A 27878-nucleotide genomic window follows, 5' to 3' on the forward strand; every position below is an offset into this window, starting at 1 on the left:
GAATAATAATAATTTTATATATATATATATATATATATATATATATATATATATATGACAGGAGGAACATTTTCTAAATTTCTAACTTATTAACTTGCTGCCTGGCAGTCCAGTGGTGAAGGAGCTAGCTTCTGACTGTGCAGGTCTGGGTTCAAATCCTGGGTCGGGCATGGATGTCTACTAACACTAACAAATTCTATGGACAGATCATAACGATCTCTGGAATACGTGCTGATTATGCTATTATTGTATTCTAGCTTGAGAGAAACATAGTTGAGCAATGCTGCCACCTATAAAAATATATATATATATATATATATATATATATATATATATATATATATATATATATATATATATTTATTTATTTATTTATTTATTTGTGTGTAATTCTTCAAGTAAAATTGGTTTATATTTTTCACTTTCATGTAATACATCAATGCAAATTATATTGTCATAATACCAGCTACTATGTTTTTAGGTTTACTACAAAATAATTTTGCAGTAAACATAAAAATATTGTAATTATGGTGTATAAGATTAACATTGTATGCAGTATAAAAATAAACAATATATGTTATCATACCATGTACTATTTATTTTCAAGCTGCACACCAGTAAAATTTACTTGGATAATTTACAACAATAGTTTTGTTTTAATGGGTGATAGCAGCATACCCAGTGCAATGTTTCTCTATTTCAATCAATATTTCTGTGCATTTCTCTTCCGTACAAAAATATCAGAACAGAAAATCGAATAGAATTCAAACTCATTCGTCATTGTTTTAGGACTGCTCGGTGCATTTGTATAATATCCAAAAACCTCATCCTCCTGGTGGGGGGAATCCTTGCACCCTGTTTGATAGCACATTTCTTGTGATGATCACTCAAATAAAAAACATTAGAAGGATCATCAAGAAAGTCCCAAAACATTTTGAAAACTTTCATATCCCCCTCCCTTATACTTACTGGGTCGGGTTTTGATCCAGCTTTGTGAGCATGTTTTAGGGCAGTACACTATGATGTTCCATCATTTACACATACATTTGGACTTTGATGCCCCAAACACAAGCTCCAAATGATACTACTCACTGCTTGATGATTCATGCATAGTGTTGTGATTATTTCTCTAAAACTGAAGCATTTATATAAATATTGATATTATATATACATATGTATTCATTGCTTAAATAGTTGTAGTGTGTGAAATCCTTTCATGTATTTATGTACTTCCAAAAATAGAAGCCTCTAGGTCAGATTAACATGAGAGATGCTCGAGTTGAAGAAGTATTGCATGTGTCAGACAGTGATGAAGAGGACCAAACAGATTCTATGGCCAGATCTGAGTATACCGTAGGCATCTTCCCTAATCAGCAAGGTCCAACATATCTAATTATGGACAGCAAGCAAGAAATGGTAAGGATTTAATTTTTTTATATCCAAAGGGCATGGCCCTCATATCTGGCAGCAGGGCTCTTTGGTTGGGATCTTAGGTGGGCCCACATACCACACTTTTCCCAGGTCTCTTCTATAGAGAATTTGTATATGAAAAAACAAAAAATTATGAGCATTGTTCTGGGCCCCCCAGGCTGAAGCCTTGTCTGGGCAGCCATGATCCATGGGTGTCCAGAACTTATGGCAACTTCTGAAATGGGGTAATGCACATACCCCCAAATAAGTGGGTTGTGACCCTGTGTTCATCTGGAAAAATTATTTTTCTTGACATGTGATTTTGCTCATTTCAGAGGTAGAGTTTTAGGACATCCAATATGTAGAAATGGAAATATAAAACTGAAATTTTTTTTTCATACTCTTAATGATGAAAACAATAAGTATGGAAAATGTCACTTAACCCTTTGAATATGAATTTTAAAAACCTCAGCTTTCTGTGAAAATGAACAAAATAGGTCACAAATAAGGCAAATTTAGCATTTGGATTTTTTTTTGGACATATGTCCCGTTAGTAGTGTTAATGTGGAAATTTTTCTGTCTTATTGGGTCATTTTACACAGGCCAGAGATTGATGAATCTAAAAAAAATATTCAGTTGCCATCCAAGATGTTTAGGAGCGGGGCATTTTTCTTTTCCCGAGAAAAATGGTCTAAAATAATTTTTTTGTTCATGAATTTTAAGAGCGTTGGTACTCTCCCTACCTTGCTAGCAGACATGCTGACACAAATTTGAAAACTTTTATTCCTTTGCTCCAATTTAATAATTGCACATAGAAAATTTCAGACACCAATACAATTTTTGTTGGTTGCATTAGTGACAGAGTAGCTATATTTCGATAAGCTCTGGAACAGTGCCTTTCCTTTCAATAAGTGCTTGTTTAAGAAGCCCCAAGTGAAAAGGGGGGAGGGAGAAGAGGGGACTGAGAACCCCCTGTGATAATCCATAGCTGCTTGCTGTATTTTTAATCTAATATGTACTGGAATCTAATATTCTGGAATACACCTTGCTGACAGCTAACAACTCTTATGAAGAGCACTAGCTTATTTACCAAGCGAAACAGCTAGCGTCAAATACTCTAACCAGATAGTTTTCTGATCATTATGAAGAATTGTATTGAAATTGATTAATTTTATTTTAATTTTGTTTTATAAAATGTTAAAAGTATATAAATAAGTTAATATACAGGGTTTGCACAAATGAATGACACGATTTTAAAATTTTATATTTTCAAAACTATTATACATGAAATAAATCTGTGATACCTAAAAATAAAGTTAAAATTTTTTTCAACATTGCTCCATAGAAGGCAACACTTCTGCAGAATGCAGTTTCTGAAATTAACTGAACCATTCTTTTTTTTTTTTTTAGTTACAAATTTCTAAATGCATTGCAGCACATAAGTAGCGGGAACAGCCCTTGCACATTATTTGAATACACAAAAACTTTTTTCTCTCACTGTCACTATTTTTAATTTCAGATGCTGTGTTCTACAGAAGTGCTGCCATCAATTGAGTGATTTTTAAAAAAAGCTTTGAATTATTTTATTTTTATGTGTTACAGATTATATTATGTGTAATAGTTTTGAAAATACAAATTTTTGAAATCGTGACATTCATTTGTGTAAACCATGTATATTGATTTATTATTTATTTAATTTGTCTCTCTGATTGTAGGATGCATGGCTATATCATTTGACTGTAGTGTCTTGTGGTGACAATCTAGTAGGAACTCAATTCGAACAGCTTATTGCAAGAATGATGGAAGTTGATGGTGATGAAAGTAAGAATTTTTTAGGAAAAAAAAGCCAGAATTTATCTTATGGAATAATATTTTTGTGTATTGTTTCACTTCACTTTAAAATGTGAATTATTTTCTAAATATTCTCAACCTATAATTGACATTAATGCATTAGAAATTGGATAAAGTTATAAGCATTATATTTGTGAAGTAGTTGCAATAGCAAGGTTCCCTGTTAAATCTACATACATGGACACCTGAACCCGAGAAGACAATTACTTGCAATAAAATCTTTGTAAGGGAAATGAAGCTTCCCATTCACGCTTGCTCTTTGGTTGTTTCCTTGACTCTTGGATTCAGATGAAAAATTACAATGATCTCTCTATGTATCATACATGTTAAGAGATGGAGTAAAGTGTGACATAACCGATGATTTCATAAGTGTCATTGTTTCCAGACTTTGCAATATTTCTCGTTGGGGGGGGGGAGAGGATAGAAGTGCATGGGATGAGAAAATAAGTTTGGAAAACTCTGGTCTAGGTTACAATATTAGTTAATTTTTAACAGAAGTTCTTATATAAGGAGACAAGTGTCAAATTGTGCATTATGATGAGGCATGGAGTAATGAGAGGCTATAGTATTGTTATTATTGATGAATATTATCATCAAAGGATTGATGATGAAACTTAACATAATTTTACTGATTTGATGGAGTTGGAACTTTTTTTTGTAATCAAAATAAAATTAAAGTTTGCTTAATCATATCATAAATTATGTAAAAAGTCATAACCATGAATGATTGATTCTTCCACAGATAGTGTTATTTGGAGGCATCCCATGCTTTTGTATACAAAAGATAACCTGACGCAACCACTTACAAGTTTGCCGTCCGAGCAATTACAGTCTGAGGCTGTGAAGCTCTTTAAGGTAAGGTTGAGGAATATGAACATTACAATATCTCTATTTAAAATGTCAGAAATGATTAGATTTGGATGACATAGATGAAAAAAAAACCACTCATAAATATCATACTATCCTGTGAGTTGTCTTGAGTTGGGGGCGATGAGAAGACAAAATTTTTGAAGAAGGGGCGATGGAACAAAAAGTGTGGGAAACTATGTACTAGAATAAGCTATCTTGTAATTCAAAGGATAAAAATGGATTCTGATATCTCACGTGATATCAAACAAGCCTTGTTTTGCACAAAAACAGCATAAACAATTTGTTAGGTAAATAGAATGAAGTCTTTCTTGTTTGGTACCTTCAGCACAATTTTGGCATCTTTGAAAAAAACTTGTGATGCTGAGGCAAAGTGATACTACAGACACAACTTAAACACGCAATCAATTTGCTCCAATAAAACATATTAGCCATCCCAGGGAAATATTTTGTCTTTTCCAAAACAAAACAGACTTCTCCCCCATCCAAGGGGCATTGCAAATTCCAACCTGGTTGTTAGAACCATACCTGATAATTAATTAATAATTTTCTCTTTCGTATTTTGTAAAATCTTCAATATAAAAAGTATTTTTTGCGATATGATTTTTTCTATTTGGTGGAAGGAAATGACTAGCATAGAAAATAATTGAGCTGAAAAAAGATCATGTGGTACATGTCCAAAGAAAAAAAATATTTTTCTTTATTTACTTTCATATATTATAGTCCATCCAGCTATTTATATCAGTGCCGCTTGATGTGTCTGGCATTGACTACCATGTGGCACTTGCCCAGAATGCCTTGAACCAGTGCCTGGTGCTTCCTGAACTTCAAAATGAGCTTTTGTGTCAGCTGATGAAGCAGACATCCAAGCATTCTTATCATAAACCTGGAGTTCAAGTGAGTTTTTCTTTTTTTCTAAATTTAGTAGTCTTCTTATGGGAGAGTTTCACATGCCCATAGGAAAAATATTCTATAGTATTTACTGTACTTATGTTTTACTATTATAAAGGCATTTGTCATAAAAAGAAAAGCATTGAGTTCAGGGTCTCTATAAATGATTATGCTGCCTGTTAAGAAATGAGCATAACTTTTTATCAGTTTGAAATAATTAAATGAGAAAAAGACAATGAAATTATACAAAATTCAGGGAATGTAACAGGAGTGTGAATTGCTCACCTTTCTTCATCTACATTCCATCAATTTTTCTATGATTGTATCTAGTATCGCTTACTGACACTAACATTTTTCATCCCCTAATTTCAATCAATTCCTAATTTTATGATTAATCATTCCCCTGATGATTCTTCTATAATAAGTAACTGAATGAATGTTGATTCACATTTGAATTTGTTATGTTTCAGCAACTTCTTTTATGCGCCACACAATCGCTGTTCCTATGTGATACATCAGAGAAGCTTTCGCCAACTTCTACGACTTCCCATGAACGCATCCCACCGCCTGAGAGTAAACTCAATCCACCACCATTCGTGTTCATTCAAAGTTGGCAGCTTTTGGCCCTGGCCATATCATTATTCGTTCCAAAAAATAGAATACTTTGGTATATGAGAGCGCATCTTGCCAGAAATGCAGATGCAAAGTAAGGTTTCATTTCTTGTCAGTTTCATGAATTTCAATTAATAAACTTGATATGCTGATAAGATTAATCAGACAAAAGTGAATTGATAAAAACAAAAGTTAAAACACGGAATTGAAAATTGATCGTTACACTGAACAACAAAGTCTGACAATGTTTGTGCATCCAAAACAAAAACAGTATTTTTGTATGTAATCCAGTGTGCTGAACAAGGATGCCATCATAAAAAAGCTGGATTGGCTACGGTTTCACCAAAATTGCACATTTAATTCAAATATAATAACACAATACAATACATTGAAGTACAACATTAAGTATAAAGAAAACAAAATAAATATGCAGAAATGCAATAACACAAATATATAAAAACTTCAGCAATATGTGAAGACAAAACATTAATACACATAAAAACGTGGTACAAATAAATGGAAAACCGACAAAAATACATACAAAAACATACTTTTTATTGCATGGTAATTGATTTATAAGCATTTGACACATACTGATCATAAAGAGTACTTACAATTGTCCAAAAGTAGTCAGCCAGCATCAAGGTTGACCATTTTCCCTGTTAACGTCGCTGTATGATTCTTACCTCTTTTTCACCATACAATAATGCTTGTAAAGCCCATTTTAACTGTTAACAGAGTAATATCTAAAACAAGAGTCAATAAAACTTTTGGTGATATTCATATTAAGCAGGTCAAAACCATTTGGAATTGTATATGGTGAAACCTCGATAGAACAACTCTGCGGATCAAAAAAAATTGTTGTAGAGGAATTACCATTATATATATATATATATATTGAGAGTGGTAGCATTATCAGGTGATGCCAAATTTATGCATCTCACATCCCTCCTGAATTAGCTGTTGTAAATTTAATAGTTTGTACCTCCATAAAATGCATTTATAAGCATTTATTCAGCAGCAAAAAAATTCTGATTGATTAGTTGATGAATAAAATTGTATATAAAGTAGCTTCTCTCACAATACTTTTGTGTACTACACAGAAAGTAACTTCACTGCAACTTCATTAAAACTTTGGTAGGCTAGATAGTGCACAATACCTGTGTTATTAACCATCCTTGAAAGAACAAAAACCTGGTAGGGAATTTAAAAATATATTTAAGGTGATTTCGAGTAAAGTATAAAAATTATCATTGTAGCAGTTTTACAATCTCCTCAGAAAATATCGTTATAGAGAGATTTATTGTAGTAAAGAATGTGGTTGTATCGAGAAAAATTTAACATTAGACCATAAGCGAAATTCCAAATAAGATTCAGAAAAATGCTATTGTAGAGGAATTTATCGTTATATCGAGTATAGTTGTAATGAGGTTTCAGGGTAATTTTCATGTCTGACACGATTTCATTGTTATCCAGTATTGTCGCTACACAATTAAAAATATTAATTAACTAATAAGACTGACTAGCATTTCAGAGACCATGCAAAAGATTTAATTCTTTTTCTTAATCTATTAATTTATATTAATTTATTTTCTTCCTTAATCCAGGAAATGTGCTCTTTACTTTGTGGTTGCTACTCAACTCCTGAAAATTGTGTTAATTTTATTTTAAGAACCTTTAACGCACACACACACACATGCATATACAGTCCTCATATTGTCTTACATATGAGCTGATGATGTGAATATCAAAGTCACCAAAACACAATAGGGTTATCCTTCTGAAAGTTTTTTTTAAAATTAGTGTTACCGTAGTCTAAGCCTTTAATCAGTATCAGAAAATACATAAGTATTCATTAGTACAATAAAATTTCATGCAACTGAGAATCTTGATCTCATTGAAATACTATTGGTATTGCTATTTGAATGAAGAAATTTTCAGATACTTTTTTGTTTACTGCCTCAGATTTTTTTTCTTTTTGTTTTAATAACTTTTTTATATTTGGAAATATATAGGTCAGAAGCTGGGAAATATGCCATTTTCTGCCAGCGGACATTAGAGCGATCACTTCTGAATGGTGGAAGAGAGTGTAAGCCTTCACGAATGGAAGTTCTTAGCATTTTACTCAAGAATCCATATCATCATTCTCTTCCTCATAGCATTCCAGTTCATTTTCTGAATGGAACTTACCAGGTGAGGACATAAAGCAACAAGCTATTGTTTTTGCAGCGTGGGATAAAAAATTTTTTTTGTTCATTCGATTCAAATGAATCTCCACATATAATTGGAGTGCTAAATAATTCCCAAATAAACAATATACAGTAGAGCCTCGTTTATCCGAACATAAATTTTCTGAATAACTAGATCAACCAAACACGTTTTTAACCGAACTCATTTCCAGTTTTCTATAGTTGATGCTCACCAGTTATTATTTTCCTAGAACTTGAATTCTCTTATCTCCCAACTGGGATAGTTTACAGATAGTTAGGTATACTATATAGATAGTTTCCTTAAATCCCATGGGTGTGCCTTAATGAGAGAGAGGAGTGCGTATTCTTGACACAAAACAGTTCTTATCACTGTTTTGGCGAAGGGGGAGGGTCATTTGTTGCTGAATTTCAATTATTTTTCTCTGCATTATCAAATTAATTTCAAAATCGATTTTCCAAACACCCATCGGTCCCAATGTGTTCGGATAATCAAGGTTCTACTGCAATGCCAAGGTTTCATATCGTTAAAAGTTATTTTAATCAATTTCTTTATTTACATCATTTAGTAATGTTGTTTTAATTGACAGCTGAAACTCTTTTGGTTGGTTTAAACATAGTATTCTTGAATTTTTTTTCTCACTTTCTCACTTTGCAAATTACTTTGAGAGCATGGGAAATAGTCTGTCAGAACTTTTTAATTTTCTTTCTTGAGAGAGGCATTTTGAAATTGAAATATTTCAGAAAAATATGAATTAATTATTATTTCACGTCAAGCATTGGATTAGCTTTTTAACCGTTCAAAAAATTCTATGATTGTTTTTTAGTCTCATTATCAGTTTTTTACTTAGCAAAAATTTATACAAAAAGTATTTATTGAGAAATCAATAGTTATCCCTGCTTGATCTGACAAAATCCTCTGGAGCAAAAATTTCTGTGGATACAATGTTAAGTTACCTTGCCGTTGCTAGTTGGTGCAAAGTATCGAGCACTGATTTCTTGTCTTGGTTTCTCTACTTCATGGGCGGAGATACGGGTGCCCCCCCCCCCCCAGCGTCAAAGGTGGAGTCGGCTGATCTAATGTATATATGAATTGACATCATCGAGCCCCCCAGACGTCCAAGTCTATCTCCGCCTATGCGGTACTATTTAGGTAGCTCACTGAGTGTAGCCTCGGGTGATATTAATATTAAGTTACCTGCTCAATTGAACAATATGATTCGCCTGTTTTAATACACATCAACCACACTATGTATGCAATATTTTTATTAGATAAAATACAGTGAAACCTGAGCAAAACCGAAGGTCAAGAGCCTGAAATTATTTTCCATTCCAGACAGGTTTCTGTTTTATAGAGGTGCACATAAAAATATATGCAGTGATTTATTTGTCGTTTATGAACTTTATATAATTTTGAGAACATCACCCAAATTTCTATAAACCAAAGAGTGTTAAACAGAGACATGCTTATTATTGTTTTGAATTTTTTCGTGTTTGCTGTTTTGAATAACTATACATTTGAAATTTCATATTCAATGCACTAATAGTTAAATTTCAATATAAAATATTCTCCTGAATAGCAGTGGAATGAACACTTACTTTTGTCTAAAATTAAATTTTTTTAACACAGTGAAACCCCCTCTTTCTTTCTCTTAATATAACGATATTCTGAGGAGGACCATATCATTGTAGAGGGATTAGCATTATATCGAGAGACAAAATTATCCTTACGTGTGATCAAATTTATGCGGTTGTTATCTTTTCTACATTGACATTGTTGATACTATCAAAAAATGGCGCTCTTATGTATTTATTTGCCACAAAAAATTGTAATTGATTAATTTATTATAAAAATTCACTAAGATGCATTGCCCCTGTAAAGACATTTTGCATTGCACTTTCATGTCTTAGACAGAAAGTAGCAATACCAATAACTTCCTTTAGCTTCTGGTGATTTTTAGTGCAAAATATTTATGTTATCAGATGCCTTTAGAAGAAGGAAAACAAGTGATGAGACAATGTTAAAATTAAATTCAAAATGATTTTGAGCAAAATATAAAAAATATCACTTTTTTAGTGGTTTCAAAAATCTGTTAAAAATATCATTATAGTGGGATTTAAAAATATCATTATAGTGGGATTTAAAAATATCATTATAGTGAAGGATATCATTATATCAAGTATCTTCGTAGTGAGGTTTCACTGCATTTAAAATAAAAATTTAGAAATTGCATACCTTTTTAAAAAAAACAGTGATAATAAGGTCAATGACCAATAACGTTTGTGAAAGAAAGATTCTGCATATCTGTAACACATAAATTTTTCTTTTTTATGCCCTTACAAACTTCATTTTTGTGTTAAAATTCAATACATGTTTCTTGTTGCTGGTGGCCATCTCTACACTGAATGAAAATCTCAGCAGTCGCCAAAACACAGTATCCCTAAATCGTGAAAAATAATTCAGTCTCCCTCGCATATTATTCACCTGAAATTATCAAATTTTTTCCAAGAAATCAGTGTTTCCTAACAAAAGTCATCATTTCCATCATAAATGAAATGCTAAACAAGCTTTTACTAAATTTTGAATAGTAAATCTGCTTCCTCTCAAGCCCGACTTATCCCCCAGAACCAGTTCAGATAGATAATAAGCATTCATTGTTTTTCCAAAAAGTGAAAGAGTTCGTTAACAGAAAGGGGAATCAGAAAGACCTAACTTTCCTCCCATTCAAAGGACAAAAACTTGCACTTGGCCAAAAACTATTTCCGGTTTAGCAGGTTTTGTATCTACAAATAGACTAAGTAGCCTTCCATTTCCATTAGACAGTTTTCTGTCTTAAAGAGGTTTCTTATTATTGAAAAAGCATTAATTACTCACAAGACATTTGTTGAGTTTCCTGTCTCATGCAGTGTCCGTCTTAGACAGGTTTCACCGTATATGAAATTGAATATGTTGCCAAGTTTAGACTTAGATAAAAACTAGGCTTAAGAATAGGTACTGGCCTGAAATATCTAAGTTGTCTTCAGTACTTATACATTTAATAATTTTATTTTTGTTCCCTGTTGAATAGAGGGTGTTCTGTTCCCATAGAGGGCGCTAACTTTCACAATGAAAAGTAAAAATCTTTGGTAGTGTGATCGAACAATTCAATACAATTTTCATTTTGTTTTGACCTCTGATTTATCACAGAAGCTTTATCAAGATTGGTCCTTCATTAGTTTTCAATATACAAACTATATCAATGGTGTTTAACAGCAATTCAATTGTTCCCTTCCACATATAATCGAATACCTTTCTTAATAAAATATTGTGTGCTGAAACCATTCAAGTGAGGGCAGACTGTATCTCTCTGTGAATCGCAGTATATAATTTTTCAAGAAGTCACATCATTTGTTTTAATAAAAAAGTTAATATTCTCAATAATAAAATCAAACCATTAATTTTATCATTGTGTATAAAATAATGATAAGTAGGAAAATAATCAAGTAGATTTTGCTGGGAATCCTGCACTAAAAAAAACCATATACTGCTATTAATGCAATACCCTTATTACTGAACACCTTGGATATTATTATCGTATTGCAATTCTTGCATTAGCCAGCATGCTCGGAAATAGTCATATTTTTGGCATGTCGAGAAATTCAAGTCACAAATTCTGGAAAAATCGTAAATATATTAATTCTAAAAATCTATTCAATTGGCTAAATGTGTATTGTGATTCACACATTAAACCTCACTTATTAACCCTCACTTTTCCCGGTTAGTTGCACAGCATACCAACTAATTCTGGGGAACATGGTATTTTGCTTTCTGTGTTGGTTTCATTTTTTTTAACTTTTCTTTTCATGTTGTAGGTTGTGGGCTTTGATGGTTCAACTACAGTTGAAGAATTTATACAAACTGTAAATGAAGAAGCCGGTATTAGAGACTCTTCGCATTCTGGGTTTGCCTTATATAGTGATGATCCTATTGACAAGGAACTGGAGCATTGTCTTCAGAATTCAGCAAAGGTGGTGTATCTGAAAAATGTGTATTCAAATGTTGATACAGAATAAGTATTGTCTTCAACCTATCCTTTCAAATATTTTAAAAGGTTCTAGAGTTTTTCAAATTTTTGTTTTTTTCTCTTTGTAGCTTTGTGACGTCATCTCAAAATGGGAACAAGCACTCAGAGAAAAGCATTTAGGGAAGTTTGAAAGCACTAAAGTTGTGAAACTGACATACAAAAACAGGTTAGCATGTTGTTTGCTGATAGTGTTAATTGTGTATGCATGCTCTGTGTGTTCGGAAAAATAGGATAACATTGCCTCTTCAAAATACCTCGTCTAAACTTATAATTAAAAATTTTTGCCTTTTGATCAATTCCTTCAATTTAATATTTCACTACTTGTCTTGTTGGTCTCAACTTCATTTTGTATACCAACTAAAAAATTACTTGGAGAAAGATGTTACTTTTTCAACCTATAACATATCAAAGAAAGAAATTTTCTGGATATTAGTTTTGAAACAAACTTTCCCAGGATTCTCTCAAATAACTTTTCTTTCCAAAGTTTATATCTCAGCACTGATATCCAGATCTCTTTATTTGATAAAATGATATTTTTAAAAATATTATTGCTACTTTTAGTTATATTTGTTTATATCCTCAGGCTGTGTTTCCGTCAGCTTTTGAAGGCAGAAACAGATAAAGAGCGTCTTCTAACTGCATATCAAATAAATGAGGATGTCATTAATGGTCGTTTCCCTCTTAGCAAAGAGCTGTCTTTAGAATTAGCAGCTTTAATGGCGCAGGTAACTTTATCGATGCTAAAATATTGATTTATCTATTTTAAGAAAGATGAAATTTCCAAAAATTCTTTTTTTGACACTGTGATCATCAAAGCTCCGGTTAACTAGAAACTTTTATTAGATAAAATAATAAGTGTTAATCACACATACAGGAAAGATCATAAATTTCCTGCTTCAACTGCTTAAAGCCAAAAGTGACACACATGTAAATTAAGTATACAAACTACACCCAACTACTAATTATCCTTCTATTACTACTTCTAAACTGCACATATACCTTGTAAACATCATTTTGACAAACTTCTTATGAACCCGTCATTCTCAGAATATTTCATGCATGTTTTGTGTGCCTATCGTGAAGTTCATTTCTGAAGAAATCTTGTTATGTGTAATATGATGTGTTGTCAACTGTCTTCTGAATTTAGAAGCAAACAACTCAGCAGGATATTGTGCCTCTTGTATTATGCGTGAATTTTTAAAATGTTGTCCTGATTGCTCTCTGTGTGGTGAGACTTTTTCAAATGAGAGATTGGCTCCCACATTTCCATTTCAGTTGACAACCACTATGCTGCCGGTGATTTTCAAACTGGGTATTAGATTAGCGCTTTGATAAAGTTGAATATTCTAAAAGCATTATACATCACAACCATTGGCTATAATCACTGATGGCATGCTATGAGGTCAACTGATGCTTTATGAGGATGAAATAGAAAAATTTGTTGCCCAATATGGTAAAAATACCAATTGAGAATTTCAGAAATCAAAAGGGACAAATGGGCCAAAGAACGGACATTCTCCCTGGATCATACACATGTAGTCTTGCTTTTGGTTTGCATTGACAAAATTGAAGCCCTGTGAAGGCTTGAATTTTCTGAATTTTGTTGCCATTTTCCTGAATTTATTTTTCATGTAATTAATTGAGAAAAATTGTTTGGCATACAAAAATGGAAGAAAATTCTTGATTTCATTCATCAATTTTTTTGTATTTCTGTTACAGTCAACACCTGTTTTCTGTAGTTCATAAAATCAAAAGTTTGTAAACAAGAAAGGCGTTCAAAGAAAGGGCATATTGTTTGGGATATATAAGAACTGGTTTAATAAAAATGTATCAGATTGTAAATTGGAGGTTTCTAAAATCAAGCCTTTGACTATACTCATTGTTATTTCATAATGAGTGTTTTATATGAATTCAAGGAAAATGTAAGTGAATTGACAAAAGAAGTGCCAAAATATATCTATAATATGATTTTTTCCCCCTAATAAAGATTGAATTTGGTGATTACAATGGTGAAAAAGTACGATGCAGCAGCATCAATCCTCAACAGCAAGTAATGGCTATCATAGATAAATTTTATCCTGTAAGATACCGAGATAAAGCTGAAGAGAGGTATATTTATTTTCTTGAAGTAATATATATATATATATATATATATATTTTTTTTTTTTTTTCATGATAACAAAAATCTATCCGATAGTTGGATTTTTATCAATGTGTTACTTTATTGCAAAGTTAAATGAAGAATGTGAATAGTTATAGTGGTCTCTGAACATAGAAGATTCAGTTCATTTCTGAAAGTTCTTTTCATCATGAATATTACACATCAATGGTTTTAATAAAATAATGGTGCCATTAATTTGTTCCCTACAGTTCAAATGTAAAAAATTAGTTTGTGCAGTATACAATTTTAATAAAATTAGTTTTACTTACAATAAAAATACAGTATGACCATCTTTCCAACTTGTTAAAGGCACCAGAGCTTACATTATGAAAAAAATGTATCATGAGCTTTTTTCACACCATTTCACTTTTATTCATTGTGTATGAAGGAAAATACGTTTTGAGCAGTTAGAAGTTGTAGCATACAAGATACAGCACATTTGATAGTGTTTATTGTGTATTTGCTTGCTAGTTGGTAGATCAAGTCTCTTCAGAGGCTTACACAGGGAGAGGGGGGTGCTCAAGAAGCCTGTGCCCCCAAAGCCTACCAAAAATTAATATTTCTATGAAAAATTGAAGTATCGAAAGAAAATTCCCCTTACATGCTATATTAACCAATTTCTATTAATTTGAAAGATGGCAACTCAAAATTTCTCGGGAAGAAAATTTTTGTGTCCCCTTCCAAAAGTTGATCCTATGTACAGCACTGGTTGGGAGTCAATGCTTCACCAATACCTATCTTCTTCAATAACCCTCACACTGGCAGTACTACTTTCACTTAAACAGAACAGAATTTAATTTATTTTATCATTTCCCAGCCCAGTAAGGCTGTCTGATGACTTACTTGCCCATATAAGAAGTTAATTTTTCTATTTCAATAACTATGCAACCCCTTGCAATATAAATTATGTATATCTCAGTTCTACATATTAATTGGATACTTCTAATTAGAAGTATGCGTCTAGGATCAACAGTTTGCCAGTAAAATGTGTCAAAGTAAATTATGGAATCACCCTGTATATGTGGATTTCTTCTTTTCTTTTTTCTTCATTATTATTTGTACTGGCATTCATATAATGATTATTTTTCAAGCTAGCTTAGTCCTATTTAGTTACATTTCAAATGTTTTTGATAATATTCTGTTCCTTCTTATTGAACATTGAATATGTCGGTGAAGGGAGCATTTGAGGATATTCTGTTTTCAATCCTATTAGTATAATATCCTATAGTTATTATGAAAATCCCATTTATTTCAGAAAATTCTTTTTTTTAAATTATAAAGTCAGACCTCTGCATTATGTCATCCCTTGGGACTTGATTAAATTGCCTTTATAAGTAGGGTTGACTTAATAATATGGGAACCAAATTTTTTTGCGTTATATGGTGGCAGGGACTTTTAATTTGAATGAAAAAATTGATAAAAATATTTGATTTTTCAATATTTCAAGGATGTTGTTGGAAAGAATCAGAGAAAAGTGGATGAGCCTTCGAAGCAGAAGTGTCATGGATTGTGTTCGAATATACCTCAATTGTGCTCGCCGGTGGTCATTGTGTGGTGCCAAATTGTTCTGTGCCAAGGTGAGCATGAGATTATTGTCTTACTGTAATAAATTAATCTCCAATGTGATGCAGATTTCTCTGGCTTTCGGTTTTTTTTCCTGCCTTTGTTTAGTTAGAAACTCTCAAAACTAATTCAAATAATGGTCTCTGTCATGTCATGAATTGTTACTCTATCATTCTTTTTCCACTTCACAGACACAGATGAAACCAGGAGAGCACACAACAATATGGTTAGCAGTTGGTGAAGACAGCATTACAATTCTGGATTTTACTACGCTTGTAAGTAATGTTTCTGCACTTTATATATTTACATGCAATGTGTAATAATAACTCTGTAAATTATTAAAATATATATATATTCTATTACGAACTGAAATGTGTTTGACCAATGAAACATATGAAAGGATGACGTAACTCTCCATTATCCATACAAAGGTTTTTACCTACTGGCTGTTGTGAAGATGAATTTCTGGTTAGAGAAAATTCAACTGCCTTTGGTTATGCATGTTTCATGTTATACTGGTGCTGCCATCTCGCTTCCATATTTTGAAGGGAAATTAGCAGATGCCTGAATTTTCGTATTGTGTAAGTTTATGTTAAAGGTCGGCCTGCTCACTGTGGGCAGACTTTTTTAAATGGGAGATTGACCCCCATTCATGCCTCAATGTTGGGAAACATTATACACTGCAGAAAAATAATATTTTTTCCAACATGAGCTCATTGTTATAGGTTCCTATAAGTGCTTATAGTTTATTTTATGAGCATTGTCAATGTTAAGATTAAATCCCAGACTTGATGAACCTGAAGTTGGTGTACTTTATATATTTTTCCAACTAATGTTATTTGTATGTCATAAACTTCCAAGCCATTTAAAATAAGTTATATTCTTTAAAACTTTGTTGGACTTGTTCAGCACAAATTGCTGCCACATTCACTAGGATGCTATTTTTATGTAGTTGTGCAAAAAACACATATTTTCAGCTTAATGTACATCATTGTTTCACTGAGATCCCCCTGTGGATCATGGAAGAAATATAGATTCTATTAGGATTAATCATATTCTTCTGTAATGAAGTTTATAAATCCTCAAATGGACTTGAGTCAGGAGTAGGTGGTGATATAGTCTGTCTCAAAAGTTGAAGCAGAAGAAGATGGTGATAAAATCAAAAACACAAATTCAAAATAATATCCACAGGTTATTCATACAACTAAAGTGCAATCCAGATCTATTAAAATAATTTTATTTTATTGAATTCAACACTAATGGTTAGTTAGAGTAATACATATTTTTATTTTTAGTGGGAAATCACTGTCTCAAAAATTTAAGCACTTCATGCAAATTTTAAAGAAGCCTTGTATCGGCTGAGTGGAATGAAGCAGAGAGAAAGTTTTTATTAGTGAATCAACTAATTCAAACCACCTAATTCATCGCAGTTCACAAGGGAAGAGATGTCTAGAATCTTCAAGTGCAAATTGGAAGGTGGGACTGTTGGACAATTTATAATGTTTTTAACTGATAAAATTGTGGCATATGTCAGGTTCTTGTTAAAAAAAATATTTTTGATGGAAAAGTCATCTGGAAAAAATCGACTGGAATATCCAGTGGCTATAGTCCAGAGAATGATGTCATGCAGACAAAGTAAAAAATGCTAAAAATAACCTGTGTCAGAATATCTCAAAAGATACAGTGCGTAGATGTATAAGGAATTTCAACTGCATTTAAACTCAAAAATAAATAGTATACATATCATGTTTAAAACAACATCGCAAGAGATAAGAATGGGACAAGACAAAAAAAAGTGAATGTTCTATGGGAAAAAATGGCTGAAAGTAATATTCATTGAGGATAAAATGTTGTGTACTTGACAGATGTCATGGAAATAAGCACGGGGAGTAATTCTGTGATGCAAAAAGAAAACAATAAATAAAAACCTTTGAAAGATTAATATTTAGAATTATTTGTCTTGTTTTTGAGAGTTTTAGCAGAGAATGTCAAGGAAATCATCAAGCAGATTTTGCTGGGTAGCCCTTTTCTTCATTGCATATGATAACATTTTTCAGAACTTTGGGGATGGGAACTTGCTCAAATGATTGGAAAATATTTATTCCGAGCGGTACACAGTAAAAAAAGTGTCTGAAGGTAGGAAAAAGCAAGCACAATGTCTGAAGAACCTACTACTAACACGTGTGTATTTCTGGTTCCTGATTTTTTTGAGTTCCAGTATATACAGTCGAATCCCGTTTTAACGAATACCGTTATTGCGAAAATCTCGTTTTAACGAACACTTTTCTAATCCCCCAAATAAGTTTACGTAGGAACAATGCTAGAAATTCCTTTATTACGAAATTTCGTTTTAACGAAGTGATTCCTCCGGTCTCTTGGCGTTCGTTATAACGGGATTTGACTGTATATATATGCAAGTCCAAGTTATTCTTATTCTTCAGATGTTAAGCATGTAGATAATTTTTCCTAAAATCTCTTTATCCAGTATAGCCTAAAAAATAATTCAATGTGTATATGAACAAATTTTTTCTCCTGGTATCTTGCAATGGCGTTTTTAGTGTGGTCAGCCACGCATTGTGCGTAGTTTCCAGTTTTCATTTCTATTTTTTGTTTTAATGTCAGGTGCAGGTCCTCTCCTGTGTTCACGCGGTGACGTACTGCTTGTTTTCTGAACGCAACAGCACGCACATGGTATCGTCGCGTATAGGTATCGAAGCTGTCTTTTTTTTCCTTGTGTGGCCCTACGCCTCCTCCGAAATGTATCCAATTAAAAGTATCGATCTAATGAGTATAACTTGTGTCGTAATTCATGACTCTTTATCGAACGCGCGTGCTGGCGTGATTAGCTATGCTGCACGCGTCCCGTAGCAGAGGAGTCGTGATATCGCTCGTCCCCTTGAATTCATTTCAGACTATATGAAGCGGTGATCGGGGGGAAAAAATCATGGTCTTGTTACGATTGCGTGTCGTGAATCACCCGCATGCTTAATTTTTGTGGGAACTGAAAAAAGACGATTTTTTTTATGAGAAGAGACAGTTACGAGCATGTCTGGAGCACATTGCTCATAATTGGCTGCGGTATTGTATCTATTGCATTTAATTAGCCTTCAAGTTTGAATTAGGCGTGGCTTCCCCCCCCCTTTTCCTCTTGCGATGAAACACGAATTAGGTATGAGAAGTAAATTTTAATTTAGAAAGCTTTTCACCCAAATGATTCTGCAAAATGTACGTATCATGAAATTTCTGCACGTCTAAAATAACAGCAATTGCTATTTTCTCATTTCTTGCATTGACTACTAATTGGTAATGTGTAGAGCCCGGAAATTCAGGCAAAATGCAATAAATGCCTTTTTTGCCTATTTTCAAACTTTTTGGTAAAAATGCTTTTTGTAATTTTTATTTTCGTGCCATAAATGCCTATTTTAACATAGTTTTAAGTTTATTAATGAATTTAAGAGGCCATAATGTGTAAAACTTGGATATTTTGAGCATTGAAAACTTGAAAGAATTGCTCTTAAAATTTTCCAGCTCTCAGTTATTAAGCACCATCAGAAAGCCCACTTCCCCTACCCCTTCTAGCCCCATTTTGACTCAACCAAGCGATCTGAGAGATTGGTGTTGGCTTGCATTAACTTTTCGTTGGCCGGATGATGTTAGACGTGAATGATTTTGTTTCAGATGAACGCAGTCCCGGTTAGAAAAGCAGAGGAAAATGAGAAATTTTTGTTTCCCAACAGGCTTTACTTATACGTCTTTACTTACAGCGTTATACGTGTATAGCGGATCGATGATTTTCCCAAGAGGTCTTGAATTGACCTAATGGTTCACACAAGGCGGGGTAGGAGCAGACAGAGCTCTGGGGCCCATGTTGTTTTGTTTTGATTTCTTTGCACCATAAATACACCGCAAACAAATTATGCGAACCAAATGATGCGTATTAATTTTCCCGATTTTCCGTATTTTTCTCGATCAAATTGGTCACCCCTAATCATAAAGAAATAAAAACTTTGTGCGAAGTCTTTGATTTCCTCTGATTACATTTTTCGTCAAAAAGGGTCTTGAAAACGTCAATCTCGGTTGCAACTACAAAATTTCTTGGAATCTTCGATGTCGTTGTAACCGAGTTTGACTGTATTATCGTTTTTAGTATCCTAACAACTTAAAGTATATTTACTTTAACAGACAGAATGAATGAAGTCGAATATAAATTTGATGTGGAGATATTCTTATTCACGAAGTAGAGAGAACCATTGTTCAAAAATAAATCGGGGAAAGAATTCAGGTGTCCGCTTGAATACCTAGAAAATGAACGAATCTGTGTTAAAATAGCGTTGGAACGATTTGAGGAAACTTGATTCCACCGTCAGCAAAGTTGGATTGAAATACGATAGAGCACCGTTTCTCTCTCTCTCTTTCTCCTCAACTACAGGTTGGAAACTAGTGCTATTAAATCGTACATGCACTTCGTAACCATTCCTCAGGGGAATTTACTGGTTAGAAACTGGAGACTTCTTCCGAATTGGCAGCCGATCCTTCGTCGATTACCCGTAATGATGATCATATCATGAATTCGAGATTAAAATTCCAAGTCAATTTCTGAATAGTTTTGGCGAAGCAAGAGAAAGAAAAGTCTGAGGAAATGCATATCATGCAGAAGAGCTAGCAGCGATTCCTTCCAAATCGTTTTCAGAGTTCAATTGCCTACGGCAGTGTTTCTCAAAGTGTGCGTTGCGTCTCTCACGAGTATCGTCTACCTATTTCACGGACGTCGAGCAAAGGTGCGAATATTGATGTGCGAGTCTGTATAGCGATTGTATTTTACTCGACTTCTAGTTCAACCGTTACGTTCATAACAGCCTTAAGATTAAGGCCGAAGGAGCTACGGGTACTGGTATGGATAAATGAAAGGACCGGTGGTGGCATCACGTGTAAATAAACCCCGTGTTAAGGTCTGGACACACATATCCGCACCGTGCCAGGACCGTAGCTCGGGCGTCAGTTGGCCGTGGCTCGGCTCGTTCCTCTTCAGACCACACCTTTCCGTGTGTTGCCCGTGTCGCTGCCGTATGCTGACTACGAAGCTGTGTCGATTGCTTCAAGTCTTTAACGCAGCCGGTTCGGTGTAATCAAAATGTTCAGTAAATTAATTAACAAGAGTGATTTGGCCCTAGCGTAAATTAACAATAATTAATTGTTCTAAACATTTCTGTAAATAATCTATACATGTATATAAATTTTTTATTTTGGATTGATCTCCGATAGATTTTTTGTATGTGACAAACCCGCAAAAAAGGATAGGATCTATTTAATGCAACTGAAAATAAAAAGACGGCCGTTTGCTTAGTTTTACTGTGTACATTCTCGTTTATAGTTTGGAGAGAGGAGATTATTTACGGAGTGATAAAAGTGGAGAGAAGAAAAAAGCCATATTGAAATTAAAACAATCTGTGGGAGAGAGGGGTACTCTCTCTTCCTCACCTACACACTCGTTTTTTTTTTTATTCAGAGTCAACGGCCATCATAAATATAATCATCTGTAGGGGCAGGTGGTGTCAAATTCCGATAACACCTCGGAGAAGTGTATCTCAGCTCAGTAGGAGCATATTGTACGAAAGAGCGAGCATATCTTTTACTCTGTGTGTGTGTGTGTTCGCGGAATCTTCTAAACTGAAAATTGGCTCCTCTGCAGATGGCAAATGGATATTAAAATCAATAACAATTGGGGTGTTTAGTTTGCCGGGGCTTGATTCAATGATAAAGCCTCACCAGTATTCGATAGTAATTTAAAGCACTCATTGCCAAAGTCCCAGTCGCTGAAACACCTTTTTCAGATATTTAGCACAAAGGTGCTCGACTTTTTGGAAGGTGTGGGCCACTTCATTGTTTTGAAATATTTCGCGGGCTTCTTAAGTTATCCAGAAATGAGTCTCGATCCTCCAAAATTATCTAAAAAGAAGTGGCACGTGCCGCTTAAGTGATCTGCAAGCGTGCCGCGGGCCACTCGAGCGATCTGGAAATGTGCCACTAACCACTCAAATAGGATAATCTGCAAATGTATCACGATCCACTTAAGTGAACTGGAGGTGTGCCATTAGTCGCTCAAGTGATTTTGAAATGTGCTTGAGACTACTCGAGAGGTTTGTTTTGTTTTTTGTTGTCACGGGCCACATCAAATGCTTCCGAGGGCCGCATTTGGAGCACAGGACATGGGTTAAGCCTTTATGGCTTAACATGTTGCATCTGATGTGAGTACCAAATTTAAAATGTCTCCTATATTTTCCCATAAGAAAAACCCCAAAAATTTTCGAACCGTTTTCTATTTATATATATAATTTATGTTAAAACCAAAACAATGATTCATTTATAGAGCATCGGAAATTAAATCCAGTTAGTTTTCCAACTTTACATTATTATTTTAACAAAAATCTCCCCGGCAAAATTTCGTTATATGCTATGTGGAACATAATTTTAAACTTTGTTTTCCCATCAAAGTTGTGAAAATGTTTATCCATATGTTTTCTACATATTACGCTAGTACCACAGAAGCGAGGCCAGGTGCGTCTAAACAATTTCGGGGCACGAAAAATGTTTAGGACACCCCCTCTCTTTAACAATATTTCATATATTTTGTGGGAAGAGGGAATCGGCATACTGAATATACACGAACGCTAAGAAATACCCCCATACAAAAAAAAATAATAACTACACAAATGTGAATTAACACAAAAATTAAGGAAAACTTTAGAATCGATGGATTAAAAATAATCGAAAGAAATTATTTCAGTACCAATGAAAATTCATAATTAATAAAAGAAATAATTTCGGAATAGATTAAAATTTAGAATTAATGGAAGAAATAATTCCAGAACTATTGAAAATTCAGAATTAATAAAAGTAATAATGCAGAAATTGATTAAAATCAAGAAATAAATGGAATGAGTAATTCAGCAATAGATGAAAATTGAGAAGCGACATGAAATAAATGAGCTCTCTCCTCTTTTATAAAAAAAATCTTCGCTCTCTCTCTCTCTCCCGAGACCGCACCGTCACCGTAAAAATATAAAATAAACTAGTTGGTGACGGTGCGGACACGGTGCTCGGCTACGGTGCGGATATGTGTGAACGGCTGCATTGCTTAGCAAAGAATTATTCTTTGACCGTGTGATGACCTACACTCGGCCGACGCACGTGTCGGGCACGGTGCGGATATGTGTGTCCAGACCTTAAGAGAGCTGGAATTAAATGAGAAATGGGACAAGATTATCGTTTGTGAGATAGATTAGTGTTCAACCTTTTTATACTTGCGGACCGGTGAAATTGAGTGAACAATTTCGTAAACCCGGCATTGATAGGAGAAATAATTTGACAATCGGCGAAAGAAAAAGTGATAGTTGGAAAATTTTCTCATTTCCTATTTGTTATACTTCAAAATTCAATATTTTACTTCAGAGAAGCGTCATGAGGTGGAATCTCGCCACCTATCGAATAAAAACAGAACTGCATTATAATTCTCCAAATGAAATTTTCTGTTGGTTTTAAACCGGTTTGCAGCATAAAAATGAACAATGTGTGGCTTAAGTGTAATACTATATACACACACACACACACACACAGTGGAACTAGAACTTCGGTTAACGAGCAATTTGCATAACAAGCAAAACTTTTTTAACAAACTTTGACTCGATTAACAAGTGATGATTCGCATTGCGAGCGAAAATTTCGCTCTTTATTTTCACGTTATCTAAATTAAGATGGTTTTTTTTTGCTTTCGCCCACACACGTGTCGTGTTATGGAATTGTGGGTAATATTATCCCCTAAAGTCTCTGGTAAGCGTGCCTGACTCGAAAAATTAACACATGTGCGAGTGAATACTTCAAACGATACAAAACGATGTAGCATTGTAGACATGTGTATGTGCGCTTGAAGTTATTTTTAAAATTCTGCTTGTTGAACGTGGGCATCTTTTTCCTCAGCCATCTCGTAGGACATTCGGCCTGTTGTGGCCTTGTATTTGTGATTTTGAGGGTCTAGCTCATTAAAAGGAGCCACTACTTGTCGAAGAGATTGTGTGCTTGGGAATAGACCATGAACTGGAGGTGCACGAGGATGGCATTCAAGAACTAATGTTGAAAAATGTCTAGGAGTTGACGGTAGATGAAGTGATGGATTTTTTTGCACGCACCAGCAAGAGTTCATGGACGGTATCTCATCTGAGGAAGAGAGAAGTCCCTCACATAAAATGAAATTAGAAAAATGTGTAGAATGTGGGAATCTCTTTGCAAAACTCTAGGAAAAACCGCCCAAATAATGCTGTGTCAGTTTGCGTTCATTCAATTTCCCATTTTTCAGAAATCCAAAAAAAATTAGGCAAAAGCAAACGGGATTTGATAAGGTTCTTTTTGGAAGTCACGCAAAAACAGAATTAGTTTGCAAACAAAAGTGTCTCTAAATCATCCTAAACGATGGTCCTCCTCTCTCTCGTCGTTTAGAGTAAGTTAATTTGTAAACATTAGCGTATTTTTTTTATGTTTATCTATGGCGTTATATATACATTATTGTGTTTACTTATTGATTGAATGCCGTTTTTATTAGTCATTTTTATGTGAATTGGGGAACGAATTATCCGAGTTTCCATTACTCCCTTTGGAGAAGTTTGATTCGCATAACGAGCACGTTGGTGGAACGAATTAAGCTCGTTAACCGAAGTTCCACTATATATATTGTTTATTTTCTTTTCTGACAACAGTGCAAATTTTGTGCGCCAAAATATCCGTTACTATGATTTGTTAGTTTGCCGCAACATCACTTTTTGCATAAGCGCTGCTGTAGAAAACAAAACAAAAAAAAACATTACCGGTATTTTGGCGCGCATGGTTTATGACGCTATGCAGCATAAAAATGCACAATATACAATACTGTACTGCATAACATTCATTTTCGCTCTGCACACTGATTTATTATGGTAATCAGTTTAGAGTTAAAAAAATTAGTAGCAAATGGTTTTGGTTCTACTTGATAGGGGGGCAGCAGAAGTCTTAACACAACGTTACTCTATTTTAAGCTATATTTATGCTCATTTCTCTTCTATATAAAAATATCGGCACAGGAAAGCGAATAGAATTTAAACTCATTCATCAATGTTCAAGGCAGCATAATTTACCCTTCTGACATGCTCAGATCTTTTGGAGAAATTTCTGACGAGTGACGAATATCTTTCATTCGCATATCACTGCTCTGAAATTATGAAGTTAGCCAAATAGACTTAGCAAAGATGACAGTCAAGGATGATGGAAGGTGTATGAAGCGTTCTATTTTCATTTACAGCACCCTCGATGAACGTTTGATTTGAGGTTCTGGGTTTTATTTCTTTTCCAGTTAGTGGGACATCGTCTTTTTTTACGTGGCTTCAGCGCAGTTTCTGTAATATAAAGCACTGCATTAATTTATATTCGATTTCTCTATTTGGTTTATAACTGACACGGTTGAACAGATTAACCCCCCCCCCCCCCACATAAATAAAAATTTTAAAAGCGTCCATCTCACCATGCTAGTGGCTTTAAGAATTGGCAGAAATAAGCCACAGGTGAATTATTGGAACAATGAAACCGTGGGGTCCAAAAGTTTGAGAACCACAGGCATACGGGGTCAGTGATCTTCTCTGACGTGTTTTGTTGAAAATTGCTGATTCCACATATTACGCAAATTCAGTGAAATGACTAATTGGTAGTCATGAATATTAAAAGCTTAATTATTTTATGTCATTTAGATTAATTGTGATGTTGAAAATGAACGAAATGTTTCTGAAGTGAGCGAAAATCACGTATCGCGTAAAATGGTTTTTTTCTAAAATGGACGATATCATCCCATGGGGTTGCTAATGGAGCAGAGGTGCTAAATAGAACGGAACACAGAGCATTGCTTTTTTATTTTTTTTAAGAAGGGGGGTTAACAAACGAGTTTGAGGGAAACTATTGCAGAACAAATAGATCTGAATAAGAACCCCATAATACTGAGGCTGGGTATAGACTTCTCTTTTGATGTACATATCATTATGAAAGATAATTTTGTTTTATCCTCTAGCAATCGCTCGCCCGTTATCCTTACCTGATGGTGGTGACGTTTGGCGGATGTCGTGACGATTTCATGCTCGTCGTGTGTCCCGCTGCAATAGAGGATCTCGAAGGCAAGACGGCAGTCAGCTGTGACGTCACCAACGCTCATGTCACTGAAAGGTTGTTGTTCAGCATGGCAAAGACTAAGGTGAGCCAAAATTGTGTATTTTAATTAGCCCTCTTAAATTTCAGCTGTGTTGTCATCTCTCGCTCATTAGAGCTAGGGCCTTCAATCTTTCTTTCTCGAATCGTGAGCAGCATTCACACCCAGTATCAGAAGAAGAGCACCCATGTGGCGGCTTGACATGCCGCTTCACTTATGGAAGAACTACGCAACACAAAAAGTCAAGAGTTTTCAGTGTCAGGGTTTCTACACGTTTCCGTGTTGAATATTTTATTTCTTCGCTTATTATCTGTCTGCAGTGGAGACAAAATTAAATGCTTGGGGGAATGTTTTAGCACAATAAAGTATTGCCGTTATCTGGTAATGTGAGGTTAAATTAAAAGTTAATACATTTTTATAAATCGAAATATGTCTATGGAAAAAAAAAATCCGAAGTCAATTTTCTGTCACATATTGAAGATGGCGTCGGAAGTATTTCTTTGGGTGCTCGTCTTGAATTTTAAGTAGGGGAGATTTTTATTTCTGCATTAATTCTGTGCTCAGACGGCAAAATGTTATAAAAGTCACTTTTTTAAAACTTCACGATGGAAAATTTGTAAATAATATTTAGCCAACATGGGATACTGTGGCTTTTTGAGTTATTACAATTTGCCCCCCCCCCCCACCTTTATTTTGCCACCTTCCAAAATTTTAATGAATGGGACTCCGGAATGCAAACAACACAATTTTTTTTGGGAAAAGTGACTTATATAAGAGAGATGGTATTTTTTCGGCCCGAAATATACTGAGAAATTGAATTTTCTGGATGTTATGCACTTGCCCGGTATGCAAGGGGTCTGGTTTGATTCCCGGAGGAGACAAATTAATTTTTTTTCCAAAATATTAGTTTTGACATGACATCCAGAAAATTCAATTTCTCAGTGACTTATAACATTTTGTCATTTGAGCACAGAATTATGGGGTTGCACGGCCTTAAGATACAAACATTTTCTTTCTTTCAAACCGAGCGCAACCCAGGTCCGTCGCCATGGGCAATTTACTACCTAGTGGGTACTAGAAGTGTAAGTGTGTGTTTACGTAACAATCTGAGTACGTATCTAGTGCTGTGTTTCGATTTTTCAGTGCTGCCATCTATACTTCAGAAGTGAAGTGTAACGATTGAATATTTGTACCCTTTGTAGGTCTGCTACTCTCTGTGTCGAGACGCTTTAACCGGGAAAACAGTTAACATTCGCCCCATTTCAGCCTGAGGGCAGGACTCGGCACAAAATCCTCGCATTCCGCATTCGCCCCTCAAAGTTGGCAACCACAGAAAACCAACTTCAGCCGACCACCGCAATAGCGACAGTGGGATTGAACAGCTACAAGCACCGAGAGCCCAGCCCCCGTCGCTACGGTTTATAACGACAAAATTTTTACGACGTCATGAAAGATTGCCATAGTAAAAAAAAAGTTGCCAGACAATAACTACTCAAGAAGCGCTAGTTACTACGAAGGCATCCGACAGCATAATATAAGTTAGTTATCGGTATGGTCAGTTACTAAAAACAACACAAACACCGTATATCGTTAATGCACTGTATATGGTCAGCCAGGCAACACTAATGGCAATCTTTCCCATAAAAAATGGGATAAATCATTAGATTGCAATTTCTTCCGTTGTGACGTTCTTCCATAACTGGAGTGGCATGTTCATGCTCAGGCCATCATAATATGAATACACGATTGCTCTGGTTTAATTTGGGGGTATCGAGCGTGGCTGGATAAATCTATCGCCCGACATACCCAGGCCATGTAAAAATTTCGACCGGACATGTAATCAAATGCCATGTAAAAAAAAATTGTAAAGTATATTTTTCCAAAAAAAAAAAATTATAAATCATGTGGCCCTATTACACATACAAAATGTGCGAAAGGGATAAAAAAATCAGCAATCGATTCAAAAATTGTGAAAGTATGTTAACTTCTACACAAAAGTATCGGGTAAAATATATATCACAAAAGTACGTGACACC

The 27878-nt window shown here is 34.4% G+C and overlaps 1 protein-coding gene across 3 annotated transcripts in view; it reads left to right on the forward strand.

Moving 5' to 3' along the window:
- LOC149078741 (uncharacterized protein CG43867) overlaps window positions 1-27878 on the forward strand; it is a 102237-nt gene that overhangs the window by 40170 nt on the left and 34189 nt on the right. For all 3 annotated transcript variants that reach the window (XM_089240841.1, XM_089240842.1, XM_089240843.1), the window contains 13 exons: window positions 1243-1416; window positions 3126-3231; window positions 4004-4116; window positions 4852-5025; window positions 5490-5725; window positions 7647-7824; window positions 11691-11846; window positions 11971-12068; window positions 12486-12627; window positions 13890-14011; window positions 15511-15640; window positions 15818-15901; window positions 25708-25887. In XM_089240841.1, coding sequence (XP_089096967.1) covers window positions 1243-1416; window positions 3126-3231; window positions 4004-4116; window positions 4852-5025; window positions 5490-5725; window positions 7647-7824; window positions 11691-11846; window positions 11971-12068; window positions 12486-12627; window positions 13890-14011; window positions 15511-15640; window positions 15818-15901; window positions 25708-25887 — 1893 coding nt within the window. The remainder of the gene's footprint in view (window positions 1-1242; window positions 1417-3125; window positions 3232-4003; window positions 4117-4851; window positions 5026-5489; window positions 5726-7646; window positions 7825-11690; window positions 11847-11970; window positions 12069-12485; window positions 12628-13889; window positions 14012-15510; window positions 15641-15817; window positions 15902-25707; window positions 25888-27878) is intronic.

The sequence above is a fragment of the Pholcus phalangioides genome, unplaced genomic scaffold (genome assembly GCF_987345545.1).
Source record: "Pholcus phalangioides strain wild (caught in Gottingen) unplaced genomic scaffold, Ppha-v1.0 ptg000013l_1, whole genome shotgun sequence".
Taxonomy (NCBI): domain Eukaryota; kingdom Metazoa; phylum Arthropoda; class Arachnida; order Araneae; family Pholcidae; genus Pholcus; species Pholcus phalangioides.